At 35.2% G+C, this 24,433-nt stretch overlaps 1 protein-coding gene across 1 annotated transcript in view; it reads left to right on the top strand.

The window, feature by feature from the left end:
- LOC104589377 (E3 ubiquitin-protein ligase PRT1) overlaps nucleotides 1-24,433 on the top strand; it is a 47,319-nt gene that overhangs the window by 346 nt on the left and 22,540 nt on the right. The window contains 5 exon segments of the mRNA XM_088892252.1: nucleotides 16,683-16,711; nucleotides 16,787-16,966; nucleotides 23,000-23,314; nucleotides 23,317-23,382; nucleotides 23,475-23,678. Of these exon segments, the coding sequence (XP_088748378.1) occupies nucleotides 16,683-16,711; nucleotides 16,787-16,966; nucleotides 23,000-23,314; nucleotides 23,317-23,382; nucleotides 23,475-23,678 (794 nt within the window).

The following is a 24,433-nucleotide window of genomic DNA, read 5'->3' as shown; positions in this document are numbered from 1 at the left end:
TGTCTCAATCCAGTTATTCTTTTCGTCCACAAAAGCTCATTATAGATTTTTTTTTTATCTTGTGTAAATAAGAAAAGAAGGAATGGAAATGCATTTGGGGTGATTCTAATTTTTTGATATATATTCGTATAAGATGAAGTAAATTGGTTTCTTGCTTGTTTCTTGTTCAGCTTGAATTTTGAGCGGGAGTTCATAGTTAGGGATTAATTAATTCTACTTATCTCAGCCTTCTAATATGTTCTCTTATTTTGTTGATTTGCAACTCAATTTGGAAAATAACTTGAATTTCCAGGAATGGAAATGAGTGGTCTTTGATTTCTGGACATCATGCATGAGGGGCTAGAGCTCTGGTGCCTAGGCTGAACATTTCATTCAGATGCATTTGTGACAGGCTACTCTGTAGCAGACATTCTAGCTAGAGGAGGTATAGGGAGGTGAACGTCTTCCCCTTGCATAATCGAGAGTATAGACAGTCCTGTTTTGGTCTTTTCTTAGTTAATGCTTTGTCAACCTAAACTTTGATTGGGAATTTTCAGAAATAGAAACCCGGGACCAAGTGGAACAAGTAATATAATTTTTTTGTGATCAATAAAAACAAGTAATATAATGAGTATTGAGTTTATTTTCCTTACTCAGGTACTGAGGCCATTATTGTAAATTGGACACCCGGAGGATACCTATAGGGGGATTCTCTCATCTTGTGTTAGGATGAATGAAGGTTGAATCTAGGGGCTCTTGGAGACCATGTTACCATATTAGAAATTCAAGATATATAGTGAACTCCTTGATCCATTGGTTTTTAAATCAGTTAACTTGATTAAGGACAAACTAATGAAATAGGGAGTACCAAGGAATGGGCTATACTTGGGGGTTCCATTGCCAAGGTGAGAGCTAACTTGGAAATGGAAGTAGATCATATTTGGAATTTTCCGAACCAATCTGAATCTGACCCGATTTCTGCCCTACTTGATAGTTGTGTCCAGAAATGGTTCTGGATGAGGCATGGGTAAGAGAACCAGTAGAACCTATATTCTGCCTATCAGAAGTAGCTTGGTATGCCTTGTGAAGTTTCTTCCTTCCTTGAGTAGGTTTGCTTCTACACTCAGTCAAGATGAGCCCTTAACGTTTACTTTAAACACAATAATTTTGTTTCTTACAAAGAGAAGAAGTACGCCCAAATTCTTTGCATTCATGACATTGAACATGAGAAAGGTCATGTGTGCTACCACCTTTTCCTTTTGTTGCATGAGCAACAATGGCCGTGTCATTGTCTTTCTTCCCTTCAAAGATAGTTTGAGTAGTGATATGAGTTTCTTCTCTCAAGAGCTTTCCTAAAATAGAGTCCATATCAGCAATGACCCCTCTATTAAGGATACTAGCACAAATCAACTCATATTCTGGACCTAGTTTCATAAGAAGCTGCATAACCTTCCTTTCATTGTTGATTTTTTGAAACTTTTTATTGAAGGATAATTGGTAAAATATATAATCACTAAATCAGTCCAAAGGGAGAAGAAACCAACTTAGTACTTTTCAATTTTCTTGTCTCATTAGTGTAAATGAAAATATCATGTTCAAGTTGAAACTTTCAGGCACATGGTTTGTTGGTACACCCTTTCTCAGTGCTCTCTCATTGCTTTAGCAATTTAAAATCCTCTAAGTTGACATGTAATGATAGTATCCATCGACCCCAACAGCCAAGAAATGATTTTTTGCATTATCAACCTCCCATTCTTCCAAGTCATATCCAGATTTTTCATCCAATTTGTTTCTTGACCCATCAAAAAGGTACTAAAGTCCTTTCCCCTTGACATAGAATTGAAATTGGAAAGGCCACATGCTGTAGTTGGCTCCATCATACCGGATAAAGATCAAGTCATCCTTATCTAAAGCCATGAACTCAAGCACCAAAAGGAAATACCAAGAATCTTGAACAAGAGAAACCAAATATGATTATTGGAGATCAGAATTCCCTCAAAAAAGGCCTGTAAGACAAAGTTCAAACATCCAAAACACCAGGGAGTTAACAGAGAGGGTAGACAGAATGGTCTCTCCCTTGAGAAAAAAAGACACCCAAAAATACCGTGCTAGTGTTGGAAATATGGTCTGAAAGTGGTTATAGTTGACCAGCAGAATCTGTTTCCTTTGAACACATGATTTGTGAAGCTCCTACTTTACATAAAAATAGTAGAAAAGTGTAGAAAATCTATTTTGATATAAAATCTGTGTAAAAGAGAAGGTTTTTGTAGAGAAGAAAAGAGGAGAGAAATTGAAGAGAATGGGAGAAGTCAAAATTAGGTCTGGCCACCCCTTTTATTAGCTTATATGCTCACAAATAAAAGCTGAATACAAAGACAAATATGCCCTTAGTAAGTCGGTTACTTGTAAAAACTAAGTAAACACTCTTAACTTAAACATAAACTAATGGGCCTTGGGCCCAATAACTCTCTAACTATGCTATGCAAATAAAAACAAATGATATCAGCCCAAAATTCAACACTCCCCCTCAAGTTAGGAATAGATGTCACACATTCCCAACTTGCGTAGATCATGCTCCAACTTGTTTTTTGCAACACCTTTTGTAAGAACATCAGCAAGCTGCAAGTCAGATGCAACATTGGTAAGCACATATCTCTGGATGCCACCCTTTCCCTTATAAAGTGTCTACCCACTTCCATATGCTTTGCCCTATTATGCTGAACTGGGTTGTGGGCAATGTCAATTGCTGCTTGATTGTCACAATATAACATCATAGGTTCTTCGGTCTCAATTCTAATACCCCCTAACAAGGGATAGACCTAGAGGAGCTTTGAGACACCATGTGCCATGGCTCTATATTCAACTTTTGCACTTGACCTTGTCCAATTTAGGCACCCTGCCCAATCAACATTTGTGTAAGCCTCTAACTTCAAATGTCCATGGTCAGCAAGCATCATGTCTCTACCTGGGTGTCCCTTCAAATAGGAAAGTATCTTGTCAATGGCCTCCGAATGTTGAACGCGTGGGGCATGCATATATTTACTCACCACACTTACTACATAAGAGATGTCTAGCTGTGTCATACATAAGTATAGCAACTGGCCCACTAATCTCTGATGCCTTCCAACATCCTTCACTAGCTCACCTTTTGAAGCATTTATCTTGTGGTTTTGATCAATGGGTGTATCAGCTGCCCTTGCGTCAAGTTTTCTTGTCTCCTGTAGTAAGTCCAAAACATACTTTCTTTGAGAGATGAAGATCTCATGCTTGGACCTTGCCACCTCAAATGCCCATAAAGTACTTCAGCTCCCCAAGATCCTTAATTTCAAACTCTTTGTGCAGGTTCTTCTTCAAGGTATCAATTTCACTTAGATCATTTCCTATGACTACAATGTCATCCACATACACTATCAAAAATGACACCAATGATTCCCTCCTTTTCACAAATATAGTATGATTAGATTGGGTTTGAGTATAGCCAAATACAACCAATGCACTTATAAACCTGTCAAACCAAGCTCTGGGTGATTACTTCAAACCATATAGAGACTTCTTTAATCTACATACATTTCCTTTAGCCACATCATTGTAACACTAGCTGGAAGATCCATGTACACCTCCTCTTGCAACCCATTAAGAAAAGCATTATTTACATCAAGTCGAAAGAGGGGCCAAGAGTATATAGCTGTTAGTGATAGAAGAATTTGGACTTAACTCATCTTTGCCACTGGTGCAAAAGTCAACAAGTAATCTATGCCATAAGTCTGAGTGTACCCTTTTGCAACTAGCCTCGCCTTGTATCTCTCTATACTTTCGTTAGCCTTGTACTTCACTGTTTAAACCCATCTGCATCCAATTATTTCCTTGCTATCAGGTAGATCCACAATCTCCCATGTTTGATTTTTATTTTTATTTTTGATAACTATTCTCTTGTCTAGTTTTTAATCAATGTTTTAATTTCCTCCTGCATAGCTGTCTTCCACTCAGGTTTGGAGAGAGCCTCACTAACACTCTTGCGTATACCAGTATAAACACATAGTCGAGAGAAGAAAGGAAGGAGATAATCCACTGTAGGAAAGATAGTGTGAGATGCAATGAGTAGTACACTTCCTCTTCCCTTTTCGGAGTGCAATAGGGAGATCTAGGTCATCTACAATGGTGTTAAGAGCATGGGTAGTGGTATCAATAGGAAATAAAACATCAGAGGAAACAAAGGGCATATCTGGATCTGTGTCAGTTGAACCTGGAATCTTCGATTAGCTGATAGGGAGTGACGTGGGTTCCTCTATTGTGGAATCAACCTCCCTGTGCTGTTGTAGGCACTGTCTTGTAAAACACTAAGAGGTAGGACTTAATGGAGGTGGTAAAGTGGGTGGAGTAGGTGGGTTAGACACTGGAGTGGACAAAGGAGCTGGAATAGGAAGTGGTATAGATTGTTCACTTCCTTCCACAAAACACTCCCCCTGAGAAGAATCCCCCGAGAAAAAAGGTGTGGACTCAAAAAGGTGATATCCATAGTAACATACCGACTCCCGGAGACTGGACCATTAGCCTTTGCATCTCTTCCAAGAAGCCCCACTCCACATGATTGTACGCCTTCTCTATGAGTGGATTTCAAATGCAGTTAGGTGCTATAGAAATTGGAAAAATCTTCAGTTCAAGTGTCGAAAATTTTCACAAGGTTGAAGGGGGGGGATTGTTTATGCTTTTGTGGTTGGGCCTAACAAGAAGGTAAAGAAAGAAAGTAAAGAAGGCTAACAAGAGAAGAGTATGGGACCACTCTCTCAATGGTGGTGGTGTAGAATTGTCAAGGTTGTTTCTTGGATGGTATTAGACTATAGTAGGGGATCACTCTCTCAATGGTGGTGGTGTAGAATAATCAAGGTTGTTTCTTGGATGGTATTAGACTATCAGTTGGAGATCAGTGCTTTTGTTTGATCTTTTTTTTTGTTTTTTTTTTGGAGAGTAAATGAAAATTCATTAATAAAAAAAGTGAAATACAATCCAATAGGTGCAAGATGTCACCATAGCACAGACATCAAAATAAACTCTGTTCAAGAGCAGAAACTAATCCAAATTACTACAGTTGAGTTTCAAGAATGTTCCAAAAATTCTCCTCCATCTCTGATATGCTGATTTGATCAAAATCTGGTAGTTCCCAAACCCAGTCCAGTACTAGCTTCCCAACCAGAGCTACTAGTGTTTTGGTGCTTTTTGATTTGTCATCAAAGAGTCTTCTGTTTCTTTCATTCCATAGGACCCGGCACACTGCAAATGGAATGCAGCTCCAAACTATCCTTTCTTTCCTGCTCCCCCTAGAGTATATCTTGGCTGATATACTCTCTCCCAAAATAACGAGAAGTAGAACCTCCAAATAAACTTTGCTGTCTTGCAAGTGTAGAACAGGTGTAAAACAGTCTTTTTTTTTATCAGCAACTTAAAGAATATTATTAGAACTTAAAAGGAGAACAAGAAGTTGTTAGAAATAACACCCAATACAGCAAAGTCCCACCACCCAACTAACATCGAGTCCAAAATAAATGATGTCTATTCATTCCTTGTTTAGCTAATCCATCTGCCAAACCATTAACTGACCTCCTAACCCATCTTAACTGGATTTGCATGTCTTGACAGCATCTTGAACCGCATAAAACAGTTTCTTCTCCCATCCAGCATAAAACAGACACTTGCCAAGCAGATCCCTCTACTTTTTAGATGGTCAGCAGTTAGTATGCTGTCCAAAGCAACTAACCACGTGAAGACTTCCACTCTAGGTGGAATAGGGTTCCCCCAAATCCCTTCCACTTGATCTGAGTTCAGCTGATCCTTCACCAATGCCAAGTAGAAAGGCTTCACAGAAAACACCCCATTCCTGCACTCTTTCCACCACATCCTATCCCTCAAAGAGGGTGAGGCATCAATTCTCTGAAGCTTTTCCAGCAGCTGAACACATTCTACTACCTCCTGGTCCAGCAGAGGTCTTCTAAACTTGGGGCACTAAACAATCTGATCTCCCCTCATTTCAAAGCATTGGTCAACCTTGACTTGATCCTAAGTCAGCTTGTAGAGCTTCGGGAAGACCTCATAAAGCTTCCCTGCTTCACACCATTTATCCTCCCAAAATCTTATCCTTGACCCATCACCCACCTTAAAGCTAACTGAAGTTTTAAACACTTGATTGAACTGCATTATTCCTTTCCATACACTCACCCCCATAAGAAGTTGAGACCTCCCTTGATTCCCATCCAAATCTCACCAACCCATATTTCTCAGCAACTACCCTTCTCCAAAGAGACTCTCTCTCTCTCTCCCTTTCCTGCCCAAACCTCCTCAGCCACTTTACCCAAAAGGGCCTTGTTGAAAGCTCTGACCCTTCTAAATCCCAGGCCACCTTCCCCTTTTAGCCTACACACCTTTCCCCATTTTACCAAATGGAATTTCTTTGCTCCCCCTACACCTTCCCACAAAAAATCCCTTTGTAACTTCTCAAATTTTCTGTCACCTTTGCTGGAACCTTGAGTAGAGAGAGGTAATACGTTGGTATGCTAGAGAGAACACTCCTGACTAGTTGATTCTGTCCCCCAAGGACAGATATTTAGCTTTCCAACTCTCCAGCCTTTTCTCCACCCTTTCGACTATTGGCCTCCATATTTCTTCTGCAGAAGCTTTGGGCCCTATTGGAAGACCCAAATACCCGAAGATTAATTGGAATAAGAGTTTGTTGGTAGGCATTAATATTCAAGAAGATGTGTTGAGATCAAGGTTTAAAATGTCGATGTCGATGGAAATGTCGCTTACCAAAATATAGGACATATGTCAGAAATGTCGGAAATGTCGAGGGGAAATATTGTAAAAATTAGAGACATTGTGGAAATATTATGAAATGTGTGGAAATATGCAAAGATATGATAAAAAAAGCATTTATACATATTTCTAGACTATTATCTTATTCCCAACCATTATATAAAGCTAAGAAACTAAGATCAATAACAAATTAGTAAATGACAATTTACTGATTTATTATGCATTTTGATGTTTTTACAAGGTTATCTGATATTTTCTTTTCTTATTTTTAGTTCTGATTTATTATAAATTCTAATATATTTATTTCACACTAGTAAATATAAATACATTTATTCTGATTTTTTTAAATATTAAAGGTATAATACATTGTGTTTTATTATAGATTTAATAAACTGATTCTCCTTTGTGTAGTATTAAGATTATGATAAATTCTGATTTCTTATAAAACTTAAATGAATTTATTAAGATTTTTAATACTAAATTTATAATAAATTATGATTTAGTATAAAATTTATTAAATTTATTAAATTTATTCTGATTTTTTATATTAAATGTAGAATATGATTTATTATAAAATTTAATAAACATTTTCTGATTTTAATAAATATTTTAAAAAATACTAACTAGTTAATATTTTATTACTTGAAAAATATTTTATGTTTTATATTATAAAGTAATTAATTTATTCTTTTGTTTTTATATTTTGTTAATTATTTTTATAAATATTTTATTTGAAATATTAAATGGAAATATTAATGGAATAATCTATATTGATATACTGTATTATATTAATATAATATACTAATATATTATATTTTTAATGTACATTAGTTGACATCTTGTCGACATAATAGGAAAAATTGTATTTTTTTTTTGGCTATTTGGACCGATTTGGTCGACATTTCCGAAATATAGGAAATGTCAACCGACATAATGTAATTTTTATATTACCATCCATTTTCATGTCGGTGAGACTTGACATCGACATATGTCGGGCGACATTAGCGACATTTGAAACCATGGTTGGGATATATGGCTGAGGACTGGTTGGGAAGGAAATCCAAGTCTGTCTGGAATTGGAGGAGTCATAAGAGATAGGGAAGGAAATCTGGTAGCACTTTTTTCAGGACCGGTGGGGAATGGAGACTCTATAAGGGCTGAACTGTTTGCAGTCCTACAAGGTGTTCAGATTGCAAAAGGGATGAACTTGGAAAACCTGGTGATTGAAGGGGATTCCAAGGTGGTGGTGGTCTAGTTAAAAGACCCGGATTCAGTGATATGGTGCTATCGAGACGAAATGAAGAAATTCAAATGGTTAACATAGTAGATGAGCTTGATTATACAATGGGTGGGAAGGGAGGCAAATGCTATGGCTGATTCATTAGCTAAGCAAGGGGCAACTAGGGATTAATTGTTTTGAGCTCAGCTGTAATTTTTTGCTGTCTTTTCTTTATGAGTGAGGTTGCATCTCGTGCCTCCATTGGGGAAGCTTGTAACAGTTGCTTATCTTTTTTGATTTAATAAAAATTTAAAGAATCTTTTACTTACAAAAAAAAAACTGTAGGATAGAACAAAATGTTATGGGCAATCTATGTACAAAAATTGCATTTCTTTGGGTGGGAGAATTATTCTGATTAAATCTACCTTGACTAATCTTTTGATTTACTTCCTTTCCACCTTTGTTTGTCGTGGAGATCACTAGGAGAATTGCCAAGAGAAAGAGGTCACTAGGAGAATTGAAAAGATAATGGACTTTTTGTGGGATCTGGGGATGTTAAGGACCATATAGTTAAGTAGGAAAATGTCTGTACGAGCAAAGATCAAGGGGGGCTAGGGATAGTGAACTTGGTTATAGGAACACTACTTTGTTGTGTAAGTGGTTGTGGAGATTGCCTTTGGAACCAGATAGGTTATGGAACAAGGTTTTTGTGAGAATTCATGGATTGATTAGCAATGGTTGGGATGTAAGGTTTCCCCTAAGGCCTCCGTTGCCATTCCTTGGAAATGATTTAAAAGGCGCGCCTAGGCACACAAGCGAGGCACATTTTAGGGTATGCGCCTTGCCTAGGTCCTAGGTGCACCCCTTTCAAAAGGCGCATGCCTGGTGCGCCTGATGCGCCTCGCGTCTTAGCCTAGGCGTGCGCTTTTTTAAAATTATACACTGTTTGCTTTTTTTAGTCTAATGGTTGGGTCAGGGCTCCGCCCCCGGACCCCCGACCATGCCCCTCGAGGCAAGCCCGAACAAGTCCATGTTAGGGTCTTAAATTCTTATTTCTCACAAAAACTTCTAAAAAGGCAACTAAAGTTTAAAACCATTATTTTTTATGTGAGAAATAAGAATTTAAGACCCTAACACGGACTTGTTCGGGCTTCCCTCGAGGGGTGTGGTACAAAGGCAACTCATAGAATTAAGAATGCAATATGTTTTACATCACATTAGCTACTTAAAGTAATGCAATTTAGGAAAAAAAAGAGATTGTGGGTTTTACATGCTTGAAAATGCTTTATATGTTTGCTTTTATTTTTAAAATTTCATTTGAATACGCTTTACATGTTATGCTTATGTATTTTAATTTTAGATAATAGGTTTTTCAAAACATTTATTTCAAAATTTAAGTTTATATTTTTTATTAACACTTTGTTTAATATTTTTTTTTTGCATTTTTTTTTAATTTTTAGCATTTGTTTTTTGTAATTTTGCACCTTGCTTCAAAAAGGCGCATGCCTTGCCTTGCGCTTTGTGCCTCAAGCACAAATTGGCCCTTGTGCTTCTTTTGCGCCTTGCGCTTTTAAAACACTGATCCATCTCCGACATTCTCCCTTCTTAAACCATATTAGGTATGATGCTGGGATTGGTAACAAAATCTTGCTCTTTGGCTTGGGGATGCTTTATTAATGTACCCACCTTATATATTCTCTCCTCATATGAACTGGATCCTATCTCCAAATATTGAGCTCCCTCTTCTAGTGAGGAGGCTTAGGATTTTGGCCTTAGAAGAGGGCTTAGGGAGGGAGAGTTGGAGTCTTTGGCAGAGATGCTGTCCTTGTTAGATATGGTTTTCTTACACCAGTCTTGTTTGGATGGAAGAATTTGTTTAGCCTCTTCTTCTGGGTTGTTTTCCTATGATTCTTCTTTGACATCTTGGTACACTCTTTTTCTTATGTAATGACTTTGTTCCTTGTGAAAGAGATTGGAGCAATCCTGTGCCACCTAGGGTCAACCTTTTTGTTGGGAAGTGGTTCTTGGTAAAATTTATACTTGTGATTTGCTCCAAAGGAGGCCTCTTTGTTGCCTCTCTCCCCATACCTGCATCTTGTGCAAATCCACTCATTCAACATTCACATTTTGCTACACTCCTTTTAGCCTAAGTGGTATTCTTCTATCACACAATATTCCTTGTGAGGGTTGATTATTGAACCTAGGTAACAAAAGAGGTCATGTTGAGATATCTCTTGGTCTACAATCCTAAATGTTTGTTCTTCCATTTAACACTGAAATCTTCCACAAGCACTTCCTTTTACCCCATTGCAATAAAAGTTTGTATACACCCTGTATGCAACAGAATATCAATTAATATTAATCGACCACAATTGGTTTCAAGAAAACTGTTGGAAGGGTTAGGATCCATCATATGGATGGCTGAATCATGCTAGATGGCTAGGTGAAATTTCAAAAATTTCCTACTCTTTTTGGGAGTCGAATTCCTTATGTTTTGAAAAACTGTATTTTTCAGGATTGGTCTTGCACTGAACTAGACAAGATTTGAAACCAGACAGAGGGAGATTTGTACTTGATACAGATTACCACAAACACAGATCCCAAGGTGGGAAGTTCACGCCCAAATCAGTCCTAAAATCAACCTCCACTGAAGATGGCGTAGTGTATAGGTGAAACTGATTCAACAACACAATTTTCATCAAAATTGAGATCCAACTGTTTGGATCGAATTGAGGATGATGAACCTGATATTCTCTGAATTTTTCTTGCAAAAATCAGAGGAGAATTGATCTAAATCAGTCCCAAATAGTTGATGTCAAACTGGGAAAAAAACTAGGAGACAAAAGGGTGCAGAGAGAAGCAGAAATTGCAAAAATATGAAGCTGTCTTGGACTGGTCCGCCCCCTCCTCTTTTATAACCTCTTATGGAGCTATCTCCTAATTTAATTAGGAGATTATCCAGATCTAAATTAGATCTGGACTCTAATTAAAGATATACCGTATCTTCTTATAAGATTAGGTGCTTCATACCCAGATTCGTCCCTTGGCACATGACAACTTAGTTAATTATATTAATTATGGGCCTTAGGCCCATCAGCTATAAGGCTCACGACCCAAGGGTGTTGCATGGCCAACTTAGGCTTGATTTGTATGGAATGGGACCCCACAATGACCTCACATAAGTGCACATGGGTTCGGCCCAATCTTTGTGAAAAGGCTTAGCCGAATTCACTACTAAACGCAGTGAACCCCTGAATACATCACTATGGGTTCAATATGGGCCCAACATTTACACTTAATTGATCATTGAATTCAACCATCCTATGAAGATCCAAGGATAATGGACTTAAGTAAGATAAAACACATAAGGTAATCAGCCTTGTAATGGTCTCTTACACTTAACCTCTCGACCCATAATGATCACAACACTGCTCGACAAGGAAGGACCTCTCCCTTGGCTGCAAGCCTGCAAGGTACAATGTCACATTCTCTGCTCGGGTGAATCTCGGGAATTAAAACTTTTTTGCAAATATATATATATATATATAATCATATAAATATATTTTGCAAAACCAAATCTCAAACACAGTTGAAATTCACTGTCGGCAATTTAGGTTTTTTTCAGAGAGAGTGTAAGCCCTATCATTCACTTCGTCCGACAAAGAGGGCGACCTTATCACTATGATCACCCATTCAGATGAATTCTTAGACTGCCCCAACATACCTAGGTTTTGACCCTTAATGGATCTCACTGATTGGCATATCAAAGACTGCCAAATCCAACACCTAGTGAAATACCATAATCAAGTCTAGGGGTTATATGTAATTTTCCAGCTTTGCCCATAAATCTCCTAGGTCTAGGGCATAACTGGAAAATGATCCGAGTTCAGTGTTTCATCCAAACACACACTGCATGTGCATTGGGTCTAACCCTAGTAGTTGAGACAAGCTACCCCAACGGCTGAGAACATTCTAAACTAACACAAGTCTCATAAGTGTCTAGTTTAAGGGGTAATTGCATGAGATTTATTAAGCGAAAGCTAAACAATAGAAATGGTCCTTTACAAAAATACCCCTTATAGTTTCATGGATTTACTAAAATCTACCCTATAGTTAAAACTTTACTTAAACACAACTTATAATTTGCAATGGATTTAATCAATCTTCTATTAGATGATAGTGGAAAATGACAGTGTTGACCCTAATGTTCATTTAGATGAATTTAATCAAAAGAAAATAAAAATAAAAATACCATTTTTGCCCTTTATAAGACACGGGCAAAAATGGTATTTTTGCCCTTTATATTTAAAATAATATAATTTTTAGTATGGAAAAGTGGGAAATTTTCCATATTTCTTAGTCTAAAATGCTTTATATCATAAATCTAATTTTTAAATTTATTTTTTAATAATTGCACTATCATTTTTAAAATTAAATTTAATTCTTAAGTTTAAATCTTTTGAACCGACTGACCAAACCAAAAAATCGACCCAAATTGATACAACTTGAGTGTGTTGGTTTTCACAAAAGGCCAGTCGGTTTCAGCTGACCAACTCCCCAACCTGACAAGGTCAATTTGGTTGGCCAAATAGCCTATGACCGAACCGAACCAACTCATGAACACTCATAATTTCAACTAAATTAATAGTCTCATCTCTAATAAATAACAATAGTTTAATCTCCAATAATTATTGAAGATTTATAGCAAAAATACACAATTAGTGAAAATATACTGATAATGAAAAAAATACAATAATTACAAAAATACAATAAGTACTAAAAGTATATTAACTAGTCAATAAATAGTACAATCTCTAATAAATAATAATCAATAAGTTATAACAAAAATACAATAAATTAAATTTAAAAATTTCACTAACAGTAGTTTAATCTCCAATAATTATTGAAAGTTTTCTATTAAATAACAAAACAAAATAAATTTATACATAATCATTGAAATACATTTATCACAAATACAATAAATAATTACTGAAATACAATAACTATTAATTTTAGTATATATAATTATATAATAAATATAGATTAAGAGTTTAAAATTATTATTAATAAATATTAATTTTTTTTGAAAGTTATTTTCTCGGATTATTACTTGATATAAATGAAATTGATACAACTTGAGTGTGTTGGTTTTCACAAAAGGCCAGTCGGTTTCAGTTGACCAACTCCCCAACCCGACAAGGTCAATTTGGTTGGCCAAATAGCCTATGACCGAACTGAACCAACTCATGAACACTCATAATTTCAACTAAATTAATAGTCTCATCTCTAATAAATAACAATAGTTTAATCTCCAATAATTATTGAAGATTTATAGCAAAAATACACAATTAGTGAAAATATACTGATAATGAAAAAAATACAATAATTACAAAAATACAATAAGTACTAAAAGTATATTAACTAGTCAATAAATAGTACAATCTCTAATAAATAATAATCAATAAGTTATAACAAAAATACAATAAATTAAATTTAAAAATTTCACTAACAGTAGTTTAATCTCCAATAATTATTGAAAGTTTTCTATTAAATAACAAAACAAAATAAATTTATACATAATCATTGAAATACATTTATCACAAATACAATAAATAATTACTGAAATACAATAACTATTCATTTTAGTATATATAATTATATAATAAATATAGATTAAGAGTTTAAAATTATTATTAATAAATATTAATTTTTTTGAAAGTTATTTTCTCGGATTATTACTTGATATAAATGAAATTCGTTATTTACAATGTTATATAAAAATATTAAATTATTATTAATTTCAATATTACGTCATAATTAATTTTCTACTTTTCAGAATTTTTTTAAATTTATTACATAATTTCTTTATTTTAACTATTTAAAATCTAGTTATGTTAAATATTTTGTTAATTAAAATACCCAGTTATTTAAATACTTAAATAATATGTAAAATATTTAAATTTTAAAATATTTATTTATGGAATTTAATTATCCATAAAATCATAATTTATACTATTATTACATAATTTCATTATTAATTTTGTAATATATTAAATTATTATTAATTTCAATATTATGTTATAATTATTTTCCTGCTTTAAAGAAATTTTTTAAATTTATTACATAATTTCGTTATTGTAACTATTTAAAATCTTGTTATGATAAATATCTAGTTATTTAAATATTTAAATCATCTATAAAATATTTAAGTTTTTTTGTTATTTAAATTTTATTTATTTAAAACTATTACATATTATTAAATATTTTAAAAACATTTAAATTGATGATCTGGAAAAACATAATTTAAATTGTTAATACATAATTTCGTGATATATTTTGTAAAAATATAAAATTATTTATTAGATAATTTCGTTATTTTAACTATTTAAAATATAGTTATGATAAATATTTAGTTATTTAAATATTTAAATAATCTATAAAATATTTAAATTTTTTTGTTATTTGAGTTTTATTTATTTAAATTTATTATATATTATTAAATATTTGAAAAGAATTTAAATTGATAATCTAGAAAAATGTATTTTAAATTGTTAGTACATAATTTCGTGATATATTTTGTGAAAATATAAAATTATTTTTGTGTTTTTAATAAATATTTTAAAGTTATTATATAATTTTTTTAGAATATTTAAATAATTCTTAAAATTTTTAATCCAAACTTTCTTTAGATAAATATAGATAAAAAGTGGGGGAGGGGATAAACAGGAATTAGAGATAATTTAGGAGGGAAACTCTGTACTAAATTAGAGATAATTGTGGAGATGAATAGGAATTAGAGATAATTTAGAAGATAAATAGGAATTGGAGATAATTTTAGAGAAAGTGGGGGAGGTAGTTTAGGATAAATTTTAGGAGAAGAGATTATTTAGGTTATTGGGAAAGTGCATCTTGTTTGTTGTTTAAAAAATGGCATGGAATAAAAAAACAAAAATTCAAAAAAGGACATATATATATACCAATATCAACATGAAACAATAATAAAAGAAACAACTGTAGCTTCTTCTCTATTTTGTATAATAAAAAGAAACAACTTAGTGTTCAATCTTATTACCTCCACTAGGCATTTCGGATTCCACTTTGAAGATGCTCAGCTCACAATATCATCCATTTCTGGGTCTGCTTTTACAAATCTATCTACCAGACCAGACTGGCATCCAATAACTGTAGGTGCTGTACTTTCAAACCTCTGAAACTACAACTTTTAAACTTAATGATTTACTCATTTCAAAAAACATAGGTGCAACTTTGGTGACATCAAAGAGATTTTTAAGACAAGGAAAGAAGTAGAGAAGGAACCATTCAGGCCATCACAGCTAGAGTGATCCAGTGGGTCAAGTCTTTGAGCAGCTTTGATGACATCTCCACAAATGACTTGCTTAGGAAGTGGAAAGAGGTGGTAGACTCCTTTCTCCCAAAAGCTATTATCAGGCTGATTTGGTTCCCACCTCCTTATGGGTTTGTCAAATTGAGTTTCGATGGCAATAATGAGGGGAATCCAGGTCCTTTTGGCATTGGAGGTGTTTTTCGGAATGAGGAGGGAAGAATTATAGCTTAATGCTCAGGCCCAATAGGTGTGGGAGATTCATTGAGGACAGAAATCATGGCAATGATGGGAAGAATTCAAAAAGCGAAGGAGCTGAGCATTAGAAGACTGATTATTGAAGGGGACTCTAATTTGGTAATAAACTGGCTGCAAAAAGAAGATATTGGTTGGCGGAACTTTATCAATGAAAGAAGAAAGTTCAAATGCTTAACTCAAAATATAGAAATTCAGCAGCAATGGGTAAAAAGGAGTGCAAATGCTTTTGCTGATGCTTTGGCAAAGCAAGGGGTGGGAAGGGATCAGATATTCTAGGCTATGCTGTAAGCTATGTATTTCAATGTCACCTCGGAGAAAGCTAAGAGAGTTTATCTCTCTATGTGGTGCTCCATTGTATTTTATCTTTATCTAATGAAAATTTCATGTTATTGATAAAAAAATATAGGTGCAATAGATGATGAGGTGTTGAGTCCTAGTGAAGCTTCCCATCTCTCCCTCGTACAAACTTTAGTGTTGATTACTCCTTTGGTCCTTTCTTTTGGTGGCTTATCAAGTAGTTAAACAAAGAGTGTGGGCTTGGATGAGCTGGCCTAGAGTAGATCATATAAACAAATATAAATAAATATTTGTTTGTAAATAGATTTGAGGGTGGGCCTTGGTTCAATGGTTGGGTTGCTCCATTTCGACCTGGGTGACTAGGGTTCAAATCTTGGAAATAGCCTCTCTATATGTCAGGGGTAAGGCTGCGTACATCTGTCTCTCCCTAGACCCCGCATTGGTGGGAGCCTCATGCACTGGGCTGCCCTTTTGTTTGTAAATAGATTTCTAGCTGTGGATGGATCAATTTCGAATTCATGAGCAATGGGTTACCCCATTGTAGGTTGTTGCAAAGGAGGAATTGTAGAGTATTAGAATTCTACTCTTACGGGTTTAGTTCTGTAGTGATTAGTGAAAAGAAGTGTCTACCTGCATCATTATTTTATCACATCTGTCATTTCCTTTTCGATTTATCAATTGAAGTTTTCTTCTGGTTGATGTTTTTTCTTGATGAATATTTTCTTCTGATTGATGTTCAACCTGTCTAATGGTAAATTGGTAATTTCCTTTTTATATTTACAGGGATCTCCTCTACAAGCCAATTGTACTTGGTAAGAAGGTATATCGAAGACCATATCTTAAAATGGAATTATTACTTTACTAATTTTATATTTATATTATTGCAGCATGTGGCCACATTGCTTGTTTCTGGTGTGTTCATAGAGCCATGAACAGTATGTCGGGATCCCATTGTCCAATATGTAGGTGCTTGTATAATCATTTCCCTAGTATCTGCCAATTGCTTCATTTCTTGCTCCTGAAGATGTACCCCGTTGCCTATAAAAGAAGGGAAAAACAAGTTCTAGGTAAGCTTTTAACATCGGAGTATTACTATCTTCTATTTCTTTTCCCTGTAGTTTTTGATGTACTCAATATCTGGATTTAGTGCTGCTCTACTAACAGTGTTTAGGAAACCGGATCGGTCCTGCCAGTCAAATTGGTTGAATCATGACTTGGGACCATGGTTGGTTCGGTCACACCCCAATAACTGTATTTGCTAAAAAACTGGTGAAAGCTGGTTGACTGGCCAGTTTAACCATAAAACTAGTGAACCGGTCCTGGTTTTATGAAACCACTCGGGTCCTGGAATTATTGAAATTTTAAAATGTGTTTAACAAGACTTGAACCCATGACCTCTTATTTTCATATATTGCTTAATTACCACTAGTCCATCTCTTTACTTGTGTTATGTTAATTAATGACACTCTTGTACATATTACTTTATTAAGCACATATTTTAAAGAAAATGTAAATTAAGAGACTTGAACCATAGTCATCTGCTTTAATAATTAAGGAACTTGCCATCCATCCATCATATTTAAGTATATTAAAAGTTGTAAAATATATTATAGATAGTATTAGAATTCAGCCTGCCCTTGAATTCTGTTAGAGTGATAACAGCAGAAATAAGAGAAAGAGGAAAAGAGAGGGAGAAGAAGAAGAGAAGAGAATAGAAGGGGAGAAAGGTCTGGTTCGAACAAGAGAGAAAATCAGTCTCCCATTCGGCCAGATTTGTTTTTATATTTCAATTAATCTGGAAATTACACCTTTGCCCCTACTTAAGTGAGGGACATAAGAACTAACATAACTTTACACATCAACAACTTAAACATAAGCATAAAGACAAAATTACCCCTACATAGTTGACATTAACAGATAGATTTATATTACCCTTAACCCGTAGTATATATATGTATATGCCACATAATCATGGTTCGGCCCCAATTGAACCTCTAACTCTTGAACCTCTCCCCTCTCCCGGTCTGGTTCTCTGAACATTGTCTACTAGTGGAGTTCTGCTATTGGCTCATACAGTTAGCTTTCTTGAAGATTTGCTATTGTGTTTTCTTAAACATGACATTTCCATTATTGTGCCTGGAATCATTTTGTGGATTGTGAGTCTCCATTGCATGGGTAGTTTCCTGAGCTTCTTTTTTTTTGTTTTATGTGCAGATACGTGTAAGCTATCAGTTCTTATGTTTTGTTAAATGATTTGTTGGGGTGGTTTGATAAATAATGGCCTGTCCCAAAAATGGTGTGGCCATATGTAGCAAGACTTTCTTTTTATATTGCTAGAAGTTTATTTTTGGCAAATGAGTTCAAATTTGCTCCATAATATTTTTTTTTGGAAAAAGGTAACGTAATATTTATTTATTCAAAAGCAGCACATACAAGCTGGGATCAGTCCCAAAAAGGCAGACTGATCAACACAGCAATTACATACTCCACCAAGAACTAGAACGAAAAACAACAGACAAATTACAATTTCTAAACTCCTCAGAAACTGACACCCAAGAGATTAACTTGCCCACAACTTTCTGGATTAAATCTTCTGGACTTAAGGCCTTATTACAGAAAAGCCTACTATTCCTCTTGGACCAAATGGACCATAAGACAACACTAGGAATAGTCTTCCACACTATCTTCCTTTTCTTGTTAAGACCATTGATGTTCCAGCAACACAAAAGCTCTTTTACTGATCTTGGCATAGTCCATCTTAAGTTCATGGAGCTGAAAAAGTGGTTCCACAACTGAGAAGAGAACGGGCAGTGAATGCACAGATGGTCAGTAGATTCAGAATTGTTCCTACACAGACTGCACGAAAGGTCCAAAAGTTGAATGCCCCTTCTCACAAGATTAGCTCTAGACAGACATTTATTCAGAACCATAGTCCAGACCAGGAAGTTGGATTTAGATGGGCTAATAGGATTCCACACTTGAGAACAAGGGAAATCAGTGTCACCCTTTCTACAAAGTTTGGAAGCCAAAGAATTGACAGAGAAAACACCATCTGGATTCCACTTCCAATACCACTAATCTTCTAAGCAGAAATCAACCTTTTGAGACCGAAGAATAGTCAACATATTCATTATCTCTTCAATCTCCTAGTCGAAAAGATTCCTCTAAAGGTAGGGGACCAAATAACTGAATCTCCAGACAAGCTGCAACACTCAGCAACAGAAGCCTCTTGGTTAGATGCACACTGAAAAAGGGGAGGAAAAGATTATATTGCATTGAACTCGGGAAATAATAGACTTGCATCTGTCAAGAGAACTCAGTTTTCCTTGAGCTGTTTAGTGATAGGAAATCTCAAAGGAAGTACTTATTTACCTCTTGTGGGAAGTCGTGTAATTGGCACCAAGGTTTAAAATGTCGATATCGGTGGAAATGTTGGTTATCCAAATATAAGAAACATGTTGGAAATGTCGGAAATATTGTAAAAATTATAGACATGGTGGAAACATTGTAAAATATGCAAAATTAGAATGATATTTTATGAAATGACAAAAGAAGCATAAGCACACCTTTTGAAATTATTATCTTGTTCCAAATTATTAAACAAAACTAAGAAACTAAGGTTATAGACAAAAGAATATGTTTTGAAGTTGCCCTTTTAACCTTAAGCTTTAGAACTTCATGATAGAATTAGTTAAAGAAAAATTTAAACTCATAGAAAATGTAAATGGTTGTAATAGATCAACCAAATAATCTACTACAGAAACAAAAACTATTATTTAACTTCATGTTTGGAATGAATATTGAGCTAGCTCAAAGTTGTAATCATGCAAGTTAGGTGGACAATAACTTGTTACTTAACATATCTACAATATTGTCACCAACTTATGTTATAATACTATCTCTTGTACTCCACATAGTACTGGTAGTGTTCACTAGGGAATATGTCAATTCTAGTATAATTTTATGTTGCTACCCATGGAAGTGAAAATGGAAATATGTCGTGGATACTATCTCTTGTACTCCACAAAGGTCTGGTAGTGTTCATTGGGGAAATGTCGCTTCCAGTAAAATTTCGTGTTGCTACTCATGGAAATGGAAATATGTCGTGGAAATATTAGGGAAATTAGGGACATTTTAAACCATGATTGGCACTTGATAAGTAGTTGCTACAAACGCAAAAACCAACTCCAAAAGACACGGAGCTCTAACAATAAAAGTACGAACAGAAACCAGAGAACAGATCAACAAGAATTACAAGTATTACAAGTTCCCCCGGTCCTGGACAGCTTGATTCAAGGTTATTCTTCTGTACCCCAGCCTTGGTTAAGAAGTGTTGTGCCTACCGCGTTTTTAACTCCTAGGTACCCATTTGAATGAGCTATTCCATAAGGAACCCAAGTGTTGTGCCTGCTGCACCAAAGGTGGACTAGATCCTGCATCTTCAACCAGCATATTAAATTTTGACAATCACTTTTCACCTCCACATTTTTAACTTCTTTAGCCTCATCAATTCCAACCCCTGAATTAAAGCTTTCAGTTCAGCCTTTTGAGAGTTGCCAAACCCAATAGATCCAGAGTAGCTTAGTAGGATACACCCATTGCGATCTCTGATTACACCCCCAATTGGCTGCATCTATCAACATTCAAGTTGAGCTTACAATTATGAAAAAAAAAAAATTCAACTTGAGTTTATCTATTGTTGGAACACATCAACAGACCACCCTCTTTGGTCTACTGTCCTGAAAATCAGCAACGGTTTTCCATTCCCCTAACATATCATTTGGAGAAACACTTTTTGAATTCTTTACTCACCATGGCCCAGTAGGCAGCTCTAATCATAGTTAGTTCAATTAACTCCTCCTCCCTCCTTTTCTTCTCCTCAATGATTCTGGCATTCCTTTCTTGCCGGACTCCAAAGTACAGAACCTCTAACACATTGCCATAAAACTAAACATCTTTTTGACTTCTGTTGGAGGCACCCAAACACGCCCCCAAAAGAGATAAAAAGTGAACCCAAGTTGTGTTGCAAAAATACAATGCAACAAAAGAGATGGTTGGTGGTTTCCCCATTTCTAAAGCAAGGGACACAAATATAAGGTGAGAAACACCCTCATAGGTGTTAATGATTTGTATGGCAGCTTCCCAACAGAAAACCTTTACTTTGGGAGGAATAGGGCTGCCCCACACTTCTTTAATTGGGAAAGAGTCCGGTTTAGGAGGTTGATGAAAGGTTTGGAAAAAAGAATCACAAGAGACAACCCATTATTGTTAGGTTCTGTTGAAGGCATTTTTTTAATCCAAATAATATTTAATAATTTAATAAACCAAATAAGTGGGTTGGCTAGTCTGCTAGCCAAATCATCAAAACTATAAAAAAGTATCCCATATGAGAGTTCCCTCTCCTTAAGTGGGAGGGACAGGTGTCTTTCATCTAGGAGGAGGAGGTAGTTACATAACTACTCAACTCCCTATTTAAGCTCCTTAAGGGGAAGCTAGACATGGACACTCTCTTCAGGGAAAATTTTCTCAAGAGATTCTTAAGAAAAGCAAAGATAAAGAGAGAAGAAAAGAGAAGTGCTCAAGGGAAGGCAGGGAAGGAAAAGTCTCACTAGTACAGGTAGAAAAAGGAAAGTCCTCTCTGTGAATACTTCCTATATATGTCTTCTGCTATGTATCCTTATTTCGCTCTCTTATATTTTCACTTTTGAGAAAGGAAATAGAGGGAAATAAACCATCTACAACCAGGTGCCTCTACTTAGTTGATTGTGATCCCACTTTCAAGACAAAGTTAGGGATTAAACCATCTACAGTCTAATTCTCAAGGGCTGATTATGGTTCCCTTCAAATGAAAATGAAGAACAGAGGGATAAAAACTGTCTACAATCAAATATTCAGTTTGATTGACTATGGTTCTGTTTTTGTATGCAAAAAATCCAAGGATTAAGGCTGTCTACAGTCAAAATTTTATTTGATTGACTGCAGCTTATTATGAAGAAAGGAGTGAGAAGGAAATTTTCTTTGTATCAAAAAGAAAAGAACGAAATGTATTGTTGTATAGTTTCTCAATATTTTCTTTTTCTTTCTTCTCATTCTTGTACACTTAATGTAAAAGAAACACAAATGAAAAGTTCTTTTTAAGTACCCTATTGTTCTTTTCTTTTGTTCTATGCATTCATTTCTTCAAGTCAGAATCAAAAGGTGTTCTCTACTTTCTTGTGGAGATGTGATTAAGGGGAACAATCCGTATGATTCCCTGAATGGGCCTTACCCAAAATAATAAAAACTCAATCACTTGATTGACTGAATTATGTTGTGTGAGAATTTATTAAAATTTTCACAGCAACAAGTTCGCACACTCTCTCATCCACTTCTAAAGGATTAAAGCTTATTTATTGGAGAATATCAAGAAGAGAGGTCATTTCACCCATTTCTTACTCACTCAAGGAAGGCTCTTCTCAAACCCAAAGCTCACACGGTCACACCCACCCTCTTCCATCATGTGTTACTAGGTCAGCAATAGGTTTATTTTTAAGGGTAGAGAGGTTATAGATTCTTGGAAAGGCTTGACAAAAGGCAGCCATTGCCCACCAATAGCATCATACCTTATATGTTGCGAAAAGGTTGGGAGTAAGGTCATAATTGCTTTCCATGAACTTTTTAGAGTGGGATTTTTACAAGACCAGAAGTCCAACCATTAGGATGAAGACCATGGATGCTTTTAATAAGCAAATTCCACAATGCCTGAGGTTCATTAGGGAATCTCCATAACCACTTACCTAGAAGAGCCATATTTCTGATTGCCCCCTCTTACAGCCTTACCAAGTTTTTTCTTTTGATTCTTTGTCATCACTTACTTAAATTCACCTGCATCATCCATGCATCTAATGCATTTCTATATTATAACTACTTGGAATGAAAACACAACTTCTTGCTTAGTTCCATCTTCCACTATTCAATTTAAATGAATTTCTGTCATGGGCTCCTGCTCAAGCTTGAATATCGTTCACAATTACTATTAGCAATACAATTGTTTCTCTGTGCACATGATCAAGTATTGTTATTCTCCTTTATAATGTATATGTTCTCGTTCCTTGTTTCAGAGGAAGAAAAAACACAGGATTGCTTCTCACCTCACATTGATGATCATTTGTCTGGACAAGAATTAAATCTCCTTGGGTGTACTGCACATTCTTCCGCCATGGGTTCTCAGATCATCTTTTCTATGGACACTTGCTCAGCAGGGAAAATGAATTCTTCTGCCACTGCAGTGCCATCAGAGCTTGATACATCATTTCATGATACTTCTATTATTATTCCTAAAGAAGGTTTTGCAGACAATTTTGAAGCCAGAAGAAATCTGCCTGTTGAGAAAAATAAAGATGACATTAATGGTGGAACTTGCAAGAAGATATCTTTGCTGATGTGATGTGTCCTTCATGCAAACAACTTCTCTTTCGACCTGCAGTTCTTAATTGTGGCCATGGTAATCTTAGCAGTTAGCACCAATCTCACGTTGTACACTTTTGGAAAAACTGAATTCCTATTATTCTTGTTCTGATGTTTTCTTTTCTTCAGTGATTTGTGAATCTTGTATAGCTATCGATGTGGATGAAACACTTAGGTGCCAAATTTGTCAAAGTCTGCATCCAAATGGATGTCCAAAAGTATGTTTGGAGCTTCATAATTTTTTAGAGAAACAATTCAATGTGGAGTATGCACTAAGAAGAGAGGCAGTCCAGGACAAACAAGTCCATTGTCAAAGTGGGATTCCATCAACTAGTATGTTTCAATTGCTTAAAGTGTTCTCTTTTTATTAATGATGCTTAAACAACTTTGTATTGAATCACTAATTTTATTGTAAAATTTTCTTTTTATTTTTTTCTCTTCTTTCGTGGCTTTTTTCTTGAATGAGTTTTTTTTTTTTTTGAAGCATTATTAGACGTACAAGTAGTATTTTTTTGATAGTATATCTAAAAATTTTATAACATAGAAAAGGAAAGGTAGAGGGCCTTGTGGCCAAAGCAAAAGCAATCAAACTAATCATCTGGAAAGTTACTGTTATTAGTAAAAATCAAAATGACTATAAGTTGTAGTCCTATTAGGAGTTTCCAATTCGGGTTTCTAACTTGATTAGAAGTTATCTAACTTAGAAACCTTTCTAATCATAATAGAAACAAATAATATCCAAGCCCATTCCAAGTTTGACCCAAATAATCCAATTACCCAATTCCTAGTCAAACTTGGTATAGGCCTTATAGGACTAGTCAAACTAGTCCTAGTATATGTAGGGAATTGGATCAATTCACTCAAATCCTTTCATTAAAAAAAATTTGACTAACCAATTAGACCTGAATCATGTATGGAGTGGGACCCGCTAAGTCCTCAGTCCTCACACAGACACTTAACCATATGGGTTCAGCCCATGCAGAGAACCACATGGGCCAAACTCACTAGATCTACCTAGTGAACCTCTTGTCCAATCTAATTGGGCTTGGAATCGGCCCAACACTTAAGCATAAGTGGGCTTTGGGTTC

This window comes from Nelumbo nucifera, chromosome 1, assembly GCF_055504915.1.
Source record: "Nelumbo nucifera cultivar China Antique chromosome 1, China Antique-T2T, whole genome shotgun sequence".
Lineage (NCBI taxonomy): Eukaryota > Viridiplantae > Streptophyta > Magnoliopsida > Proteales > Nelumbonaceae > Nelumbo > Nelumbo nucifera.
This window is presented reverse-complemented; position numbering and strand designations above follow the sequence as displayed.